Below are 9,192 nucleotides of genomic sequence, written 5' to 3'. Positions count from 1 at the left end.
GTGTGTACACACCTCATATATATAATTTTTTTTTCTAACATATATATATATACACACACCTCATTTATATAAATTAAATTAATTCGCATGATATCCCCGTTTGTTGACCTTTCCAAATTATCGTTACATATAGGTCGGCAGTAATTATTACTATTAATAATTTGGAGGACCAAGTTTCTTTAAAAAAAAAAAAATGTTTCAGAAGTTTTGGATTATATGAAATTATGTTAAAAGTTTAAACCAGGGAAGGAAGTTAGAGAAGCAACATATTATTCCATGTTTCGTTTAATGTTTGTCTCAAAATTTTAAAATGATCGAAGTTAAAATTATTTTATTATTCATATATTTACATTTATTAGATTCCTATTATAGATATTTTTTCATATCATCTCACGAACACTGTTCTAAAAAGCTTGAGCAAGAACGTCCCGTTTCGGAGAAAGCGGAAAAAAGCGGTCAAACTGTAGTTTGTACCGTTTGACCGAATTAAGCATAATTACGGTGTTTAATTAAGCGTGTTTAGATGTTTATTTTTTAATTTTAATTATGATTAAGCGTGTCTGATAATGATTCGACAAATATTTAATATTTTTAACGTGATCTAGTTGCAAAAACAAATAAAGATTGTAATTTTGATATTTTTATGATTTTATAAATATGAGAATTAATGCATCAAACTTAAATTTATCATATTTATATATTATTTTATCTATTTATTGGTTTGACATAATTACAATTACACTAAAGATAAAAAACGTTTTTTCACGCTTAAGCTTGTAAAGCTTGGAGCTCGACATCCGCGCTTCGGGGCGCTTCACGCTTTGTAGAACCTTGCTCACGAACAAATAATGTCGTAAGTTATATTCGATCATAACATGTACGCACCCACATACATTTCAAAAATACGTCTTAGAATCTTTATTATAGTTAAATAATGGTAGTATACATTCAATTAAATCCCTTATATAAAATATAATTAAATTCATGTGAGAAGTTTTTTTAAAAAAAATCTAAGCTAAAATTGTTCAAGTAAAGAACAAAATTATCCTAACTGTATTACATGGGCCGAATCTTGAGAGAGGCCCATCTCCCAACAACAGCCCAGTATCTTCAACCTAACACCTTCAAAAATCAACTATTTCAGTCAAAGCGTTCTGACAATTCATCTTCAGCGATGCCACCGCGCTCTCAGGCAGCAAGAATAAACCCACTTCTTCTTCTTGGATCTCTCAGGTCTAAGTAAATTCCCCCGTTGGTATGTGATTCCTTTTCATATTCTTGAGTCCAGAGAGTGTTTTTGCTGATTATTTTAGTACCGTTAATTTTGTTCTTGGGTGAGTTCTTGTGAGGCGATGAAGATAGAAATCGTTTCTCGATGCTGATTATCGATGGTATTCGACCTTTCATTTATGATGACCCATTTATGCGTGTCTGAGCCTCATTCGATAATTCTGTTTTCTCGTATAGATGTGTGTGTGTATACTAGGCAAATTAGAAGCTTTAGGTGGTTGAACACACGCATACTGGAACTAGTAATTATGTGCAGAAAGCATGGTGCCACTCCAGTTTACTTCTTAGCAAAAACCTTTGAGAGGTCCATTTAGAGAATGTTTCTTGATTTTTTGCTGTCCTAGATCAGCCTATGTCTATATACAATCTGAGGACTTTTTTCCGGTTTCTATTGACAATGCATCCCAAGTTAAATGATTGAAAATTGCAACAGAAGCTGCACACAAATATGTAGTAAGTACAAATTTAATGGCAACCACATTGAAATTTTAAGTCGAGAAGTAAAGAAGAGGGAGTGAAAACCACCACCATGCCCAAAAGAACTCATCGTGATAAAAAAAAGTAAGAATCGGACGAGTAACCATCTTTGGCTTACCAGAAGAAGGGAAATGATCAATATTTGACTGAATTGTCAATGATCAGGACTAGATTCTCAAGTTACCTACATTCAATTATCAGTGCAGATATTTTTTGCCATTTATTCACTGTCGCGGAGAATCTTGCAATCTAAATTGTCTTAGGAGTATGACACAAACACGGGAATTGCAAATTTGCTAGTATACTTCTCTCAGAACAGATAAATTCAAGAAATCCAATCACAGCATACAATTGCAACAAATAGCCAACATTAACAATTTCCTTATCAACCCAGAATTCTTGCAACTCTCCTCCAATTTCCTTATCACTGAGATCCATTCCATATTTCAATTCCCTCGATGAATAATGTAGCTTAAAGCAGCCCCAAATTTTGATAAATTTGTCGTGACAATAAGAATTGACACAAATAGATGATATGGGAGTAATTGAAATGAATTCTCTCAATTGAAAACAAACTCTTGAAATTGGTGAGGAAGCAGAAAAGGCCAAAACTTTATTCTATAGTTGTGTTTGTCCAGCTCAAAAAAAAGGTCTCTAAAATAAATTTGTTCTATGTGTGCTGCTCTCCACAGCTTAATATATTCTTATACTTGGTCCTTAGATCTCATAAACTCGCACCATCAAACTAGACCTAACTCATTTTCTTTGATTCATCGTTGTTAAAAGCACTGTGAATAACGATCAAATTTATTTCAAGAAGCGGTGGTGACTGCTAGAGACGAAGATCAACAGCCAAATATGGCTTTGTGTAGTTCTTATTCTGTCAACTTCACAGCCGCAACATCTCCGTCCTGCAATCGAAACAAGCCCTCAACTTCCTCTCATAATCAGATTTTTAACACTTCAAGATCACCATCTTCTGAATCTCGGTTTCCCTTTTTATCTATCCAACTTAACCAAAGATTTTCGCGAACCCGTTTCAGAAAGTCAAAAGCTGCTCCATGTATGATGGTAAACACATTTTTTTTTCCTAATTTTATTTTATATTTGAAATAAGTAGTTGTGGTAAAGTTTTGGTGGATTAATTTACTCAACAGGTTGTTGCATCAGGAGAAAAAGGGGAGCCTTTGAGGGTGATGATATCAGGAGCTCCAGCTTCCGGTAAAGGAACACAATGCGAGCTTATTACTGAAAAGGTGTTTTCCCTATGTTCTATTTTTTTAATTGGCATTTAAACTGTGTAATAGCATTTGAACATAATTGTTAGCAGTGAATAGAAAGTTGGCACAATTTTTTCCCCTTTTCCTGTGGCTATTCTGTTATGTTTATTCATTGATTTAATACGGGTTATGGATTAGTTTAAGTTTTTCCCCATTTGTCACTTGGCTTTCTAATACTTTCAAGGCTTTAATTTATTTGGGTTCCCTCTAACTAATAGTCAGTTTTGTTGTTGGTGCTTAGTAGATTGATTGGTTTAAAGAGCATGGATTGATTGATATGTATTTGGAATTTTTATCATTCAGTTATATCTATCATGATGAAGTTCCCCTGTTAGCTTGTGTTTCATTCGTACTAACACAACTTATGAAGAATCCTGTTGTGCATGTTCGTCTTTTTCCTGCTTGGTCTGTGTTTCATCCGTACTAGCAGATCTTCTAAAGTATCTTGTTGCACTTGTTCATTGTTCTCCTTGCAGTATGATTTGGTGCATGTAGCGGCTGGAGATCTTTTAAGGGCTGAAATCGCTGCAGGTTCGAAAAACGGGAAGCTAGCAAAGGAATACATGGAGAAAGGGCAGCTCGTACCTAATGAAATCGTTGTGATGGTATGTAGATTTATGTATTCTTAACTCTCGATTGTCTTTTTAAATATTACTCAGATAATTAAAAATTGTCGAGAGTAAAAACTGTACAAGAAATAGCATCATCTCGGTTCTATAAACCATGCCTCCATCACTGTTTCTCACAGATGGTCAAGAACCGTTTATCACAGCAAGATTCTCAGGAGAAAGGTTGGCTACTGGATGGATATCCAAGGAGTGCATCTCAGGCGAATGCTCTCAAGGGTTTTGGGTTTGATCCGGATATCTTCATTCTTCTTGAAGTGAGGTTTTGCTTTTGCTCTTGTCATTTAACGATTATTCTCTATCGATAAAATGTGAAAAGTTGAGTTATAACATGTCGTGCTTTTTACCTCTCTGAAAGTAGTTAGTGATGGCTTTGGTGATTATGAAGTCATACCCTTTTTTATTTCTGTACCTTTGCAATGCTCTGTTGACAGGTCCCTGAAGACATCCTTGTGGAGAGAGTTGTTGGGCGCAGACTAGATCCTGTTACAGGAAAAATCTACCATCTAAAATATTCTCCTCCAGAAACCGAAGAAATTGCTGCAAGACTTACGCAACGATTCGACGACACTGAAGAAAAGGCATTCTTCAATTTTTAGTCTCTATCCTTGTTTGGTTGTTTTTACTCATCCATCAGTTTCTTTGAAGCAGTAGTAGCGTGCGTATCAATGTGTATATTTATGCTCTTTTCTTTCCAGGTCAAACTGCGTTTGGTCACTCACAACACGAATGTGGAAGATGTGCTTTCAATATATGGAGATGTAACCTTGAGGGTATGCAGTATACCTTTATCATGCAATTTCTTCCAATTGAAATGCACGTATTCTCATCCTCTATCTCAAATAACAAGGAAAAAACATAAAATGATGAAAATCATGTGTCACGTGACTGAAATAGGGTATCATGTTCTTATTTTTACAAAGACATGATTCATTCACTAGAGTATATGGAATATGAGATTGGAGCAATATTTGACGAAATATCTAGAGTGCCCACAGTGAGCCCTTCAAGTTTGGGCCAATAATTTTGCTTTTCCCTCGGTTGCAGGTAGATGGAAGTCTCCCTAAACATGAGGTATTTTCACAGATCGACAGTGCCTTGGCAAAGCTACTTGAGCAAAAGCTGGCTCCATCAGGGTCGGTAGCGACATGATCAAGGAAATGAAGAAACTTTACACCATTCATTGCCAGCAATGTGCAAATTGTATTCTATATTGATGCAGAAGCTCTGTATTTGTTTTACTCTGCTTCTGTTTTTCTTTTATACGTACCGTGTCCTTGTTTTGTTCTTTAAATCAATTTTATAGGCAAGAATTACACGTTTTAATTCCCATAAATTATTAATCACAATGCATGTGATTAACGCAAGCCACAAACTGAATTATTCATCAATATTCATGAATGAAAATTGTTTTCTTAACATTCATTTTATTATAAAATATATGACTACTGGTCAAACATTCACATATTTCACCAACTCGAACACTTCTTTGATGATTATATCTATTCAATATTGATGACTACGTTTAGATACAAATGATGACATTCAACATTCGTGCATTATCTCATGTTCATGTGCAGCTCAAATTTTACAATAGAACCTCAATAATCTATCTTTCGTTCTCATTTACAATCCCGTCCTTGAGCAGTTGTTTGTTTTCCATCGGTATGTGCCGCTCATTTTTGTCCTTTCATTTGTTCCAAGAAAAATTTAGCCGGCTAATCACGAATAATCGCAGCATATTCTTACTGATATTCCCCGTTTAGGGTTAAAAAGCCAGTTCAAATTGATTTTCAATATAATTTTTAAATCGTAGTTCTTGATCATCATGTCCCTTGAATAATTAGAAACTATATATATATCCCAAGAACGACGAGAAAAGAATTGGCATACGCAGAATGAGTGACACAAAGGTTGCCTTGGTCACAGGTTGCGCCATTGGTGGCATCGGCTATGAATATTGCAAGGCACTTGCTGAGCATAATTGTCATGTCATTGCGTCCGACATCCCCCAAAAAATGCACCATCTCTTAGACTTGCGATCCAAAAACATCGAGACGATAGGTCTGGATGTCTTGTCTGATGAAAGTGTTGCAAAAACGATCGATCATGTGATTTCACAACATGGGAAGCTGGATATCCTAATCAACAATGCAGGAATCGGGAGCGTAGGCCCTCTAGCTGAACTCTCACTAGACGTTATCAAAAGAGCATATGAAATAAATGCATTAGGAGCGTTGCGTCTAGTTCAACATGTCGTTCCACACATGGTGACACAACGTCGTGGAATCATAGTCAATATAGGAAGTGTAGTAGGAAAAGTTCCAACCCCTTGGGCTGGGTCCTATTGTGCTAGCAAAGCATATATTCACGCCATATCGCATACTCTACGAGTCGAGCTCAAGCCCTTTAATATCGACGTAGTACTTGTGCTTCCCGGGGCCATAAAATCGAACTTTGGAGGTAATAGCTATGATGGTTTGAGAGATCAAGAGTGGAAAATTTATAATATTTTCAAGAATGATATAGAGGAGAGGGCCAAGGCGTCTCAAGAGGGAAAATCGACGGATGCGACCGTTTTCGCTCGGCACGTAATAAGTAAAATCTTGGATTCGAGTCCGCCGAAGGAAATCACTCATGGTCATATGACAGGGTTGTTTAGTTTTCTTTCGTGGTCTCCTCTTTGGGTGAGGGATATATTTTTTACACGTCGATTTAAGTTGAACAAGAAGCTGTTCTAAAGTTAGCGGTACATCGGATTGGACCAAGGGGCAAGGTCATGCTGGGCTGAAGGCTTACTGTAAAAGAAGGAAACAAGGGTGTCGGGCCCGATTCAAGGTGTCATTTTTATTTTATTTTTTTTAATATAGTAACGGTAGGGCATTTGCCTACATAAAATCTTGAAATCATTTTATTTACGAACTTTGTTACTTTGTTCGACCTCATTATGAAATTCTAGTTACTCGTTATTAATTGGATTGGAGCAAGCTTCTAAAAAGCGTGAAGGTCTCGAAGTGCGGATATCGAGCTCCAAGCTTTTCAAATTTAAGCGAGATTAACACGGACTTAAGCGTAAAAAAGTATTTTTTATCTTTAGTGTAATTGTAATTATCTAGAACCAATAAATAGATAAAATAATACATAAATATGATAAATTTAAGTCTGATGCATTAATTCTCATATTTATAAAAACATAAAAATCTCAAATTTATAATTTTTATTTGTTTTTGCAACTAGACCACATTAAAAAATGCTAAATATTTGTCAAATTATTGTCAGACACGCTTAACCATAATTAAAATTAAAAAATAAACATTTAAATTATAAACTTAATTTATTATTTTAAAATAAAAAGACATATATTGAAAATAAAAAAATTAAAAATAAACATATGCGCTTAATTGTACTTAAGCACGCTTAATTAAACATCTTAATTACACATAATTCGGTGAAACTACGCTTTGACCGCTTTTTTTCCGCTTTTATCTGAAGTGGGACGTTTTTGTTAAGCTTTAAACTTAAGCGGACTTTTTAGAACACTGGATTGGAGTAGACTACTACTGCAACTATTACACCATAGTCGATCCGATCTGGCTCGACTCTGAATCGGTCTAACCCTAACGCAACACAGAGTGTAGGACAAAAATATTTAGTTTCAAAATACTGTCACATATAACACGTAATAAGACGAGTACTCGAGTCTGTAGAGTTTGAAATGTAATAAAGCTTAGGCATTCTTGTCATTCAGTAGGGAGTTTGTGCATGTGCGACTCTATGACACACCATAATAATAGTCACTTCATAAGAAAAGGAAAAAGTAGACAAGCTGTTCATAATAAAAATATCTATTAAACAAGTTTTATGTAAAATTATATTACTATAATCAGTTTAGATAATAAAAAAAATAAAAAAAGTTAGTAAGCGACTCTCTTACTTTATGCAATTGTAAAAGATTATTCTTTCTTTAACCATTTTACTCTATTACAATTTAAATATTTTGAATATTAAGTCCTGATTTTTCGCCACCTCATCTCTTCGCACGTGCATGGATGGTAGGGTCTGGTTTTCTTTAAGTCATATTAATTTTTATAATTTGGGTTCACAACAAATCAAGAGGAAATTAGTGAAAAATCCTTAATCAAAACATTTCTTTGGGTTCACTCCCTACCCACAAAATTGTGGTACTATGTCATACAAATTGTGGTACACTTCATGTGGAAATGTGGTACTAAAAAAGTACCCAATGAATGAACACAAAAAAAACGACGACCGAAGACCGAAGACCAATTTCCCGAAAAATCAAAGGTCGAAGATTCTGAACGCAGTTTCCTAATTGGTTCCATTTGGCAGTTCCCAATGCGATTTTTAATATAATATTCATTTCGATATAATTTTATATAACTTGCAAAATAAGCACGTGTACTAAATATATACCGTATTATAATTCTGTTTCGATTTTATTTTTATTTGAAAATATATTAATTTAACCAGTTTTTTTAAATAAAAAATTTATTTGACAACTAATTTTTAATAAGTTAAGTAATAATTTTTATATAAAAAAAAGTGAGTAATGTAATTAAACATGCGATGGATACAATACTGTTGAGTCTCATTAAATAGTGGCAATTTTTTGTGTGGTGCATTAAATGTTTTTTCTTTGTTTGTAATATATCCACCACAAATTAAATTAGGATAATTTATTTGGAATATACTTTTTTTTTTAATGAAACTTCTTATTCGTACAAAATATTATTATATTCCTTGTCTGAGTTTAGTTAATAAATCATCATCAATAGACTGAAGTAGATATATTATTTATATATCAAATGAATTAAAAATTAACACGTATTTTTAGAAAATATATTATTCTTGTTGCCTTGTTATCATCCTTGTTACACAATGTTTGCATGTATATCAAAGTGTAGTCATGCTAATTTATAATCACTTCGATTAAAAAGAAACTAAAATCGCAAAAGAATCAAAATTCGTTGTTCTAATATTTTTAATTTGATGACATAAAACAAAGCACATACGCGTATCGGCCAAAAATTGGAGTACCTTTGTGAGTCCTCCATCAGCGATGTNGATCGTCTCATTAATCAATTTTATGATACATATATCATATCACCGACTCATGAAAAATATTATTTTTCATTCTAGATATAAATCGGATCGACCACATCTCACAGATATAGATCTGTGAAACTGTCTAATAAGAGACATACTTTTTATTTTGTTAGAAAATATTAACTTCGCGTTTTTATTGCATATTTATTTTAATAGTTAGTCTAATGTGAGACGGTCTCACGGATCTATTTTTCAAGTCCATATATAGAATGAAAAACGTAAAAAATAATATTTTTTTTTAATGAAGCTTGTAAACCCGATCTATGTCTAGAGTGTGAGAATCGGAGTTGGTCTTGATCAAGAAGACCAATAAACACAAGTCGATCTCACATCCATTTCACGCTTGGTAACAATATAATGCTTTTGTCCAGCATATACCCACACACAGACAT

General features: G+C 33.9%; 2 protein-coding genes and 1 non-coding gene across 9 annotated transcripts; all 3 read left to right on the top strand.

Annotated features, from left to right (window-relative positions):
* Nucleotides 1-1,108: 1,108 nt before the first annotated feature.
* On the top strand, nucleotides 1,109-5,015 carry LOC140960272 (adenylate kinase, chloroplastic). 7 transcript variants are annotated; one of them, XM_073418478.1, is made up of 9 exons: nucleotides 1,169-1,233; nucleotides 1,724-1,851; nucleotides 2,554-2,838; nucleotides 2,925-3,023; nucleotides 3,524-3,652; nucleotides 3,796-3,930; nucleotides 4,108-4,254; nucleotides 4,372-4,446; nucleotides 4,721-5,011. In XM_073418478.1, exons 3-9 carry the CDS (start codon nucleotides 2,626-2,628, stop codon nucleotides 4,823-4,825), a joined length of 903 nt encoding a protein of 300 aa, XP_073274579.1. In that variant the 5' UTR covers nucleotides 1,169-1,233; nucleotides 1,724-1,851; nucleotides 2,554-2,625; the 3' UTR covers nucleotides 4,826-5,011. The 7 variants fall into 7 exon arrangements, with proteins under 7 accessions (XP_073274577.1, XP_073274576.1, XP_073274579.1 ...); XM_073418477.1 differs by having other exon boundaries at nucleotides 1,182-1,255; XM_073418476.1 differs by lacking the exon at nucleotides 1,724-1,851 and having other exon boundaries at nucleotides 1,109-1,255.
* LOC140960600 (small nucleolar RNA snoR126) lies at nucleotides 1,348-1,440 on the top strand. Its single transcript, XR_012172204.1, has one exon. It is a non-coding gene; the product is annotated as a small nucleolar RNA snoR126 (small nucleolar RNA).
* Nucleotides 5,016-5,571: 556 nt separating the features above from the next.
* On the top strand, nucleotides 5,572-6,414 carry LOC140958804 (short-chain dehydrogenase virD-like). Its single transcript, XM_073416368.1, has one exon. The coding sequence runs from the start codon at nucleotides 5,572-5,574 to the stop codon at nucleotides 6,412-6,414; it is 843 nt and encodes a 280-aa protein (XP_073272469.1).
* Nucleotides 6,415-9,192: the final 2,778 nt, after the last annotated feature.

The sequence above is a fragment of the Primulina huaijiensis genome, chromosome 15 (genome assembly GCF_012295235.1).
Source record: "Primulina huaijiensis isolate GDHJ02 chromosome 15, ASM1229523v2, whole genome shotgun sequence".
Taxonomy (NCBI): domain Eukaryota; kingdom Viridiplantae; phylum Streptophyta; class Magnoliopsida; order Lamiales; family Gesneriaceae; genus Primulina; species Primulina huaijiensis.
Note: the sequence above shows the minus strand (reverse complement) of the source record. Positions and strands in the feature narration are given on the sequence as shown.

Excerpts from the sequence above, each read along its gene's own strand:
- LOC140960272 (XM_073418474.1), top strand. Across the intron at positions 2,839-2,924 it reads AAGCTGCTCCATGTATGATG|GTTGTTGCATCAGGAGAAAA; the intron begins GTAAACACATTT and ends TTTACTCAACAG. Across the intron at positions 3,931-4,107 it reads ATATCTTCATTCTTCTTGAA|GTCCCTGAAGACATCCTTGT; the intron begins GTGAGGTTTTGC and ends CTCTGTTGACAG.
- LOC140958804 (XM_073416368.1), top strand. The coding sequence starts at position 5,572 with ATGAGTGACACAAAGGTTGCCTTGGTCACAGGTTGCGCCATTGGTGGC.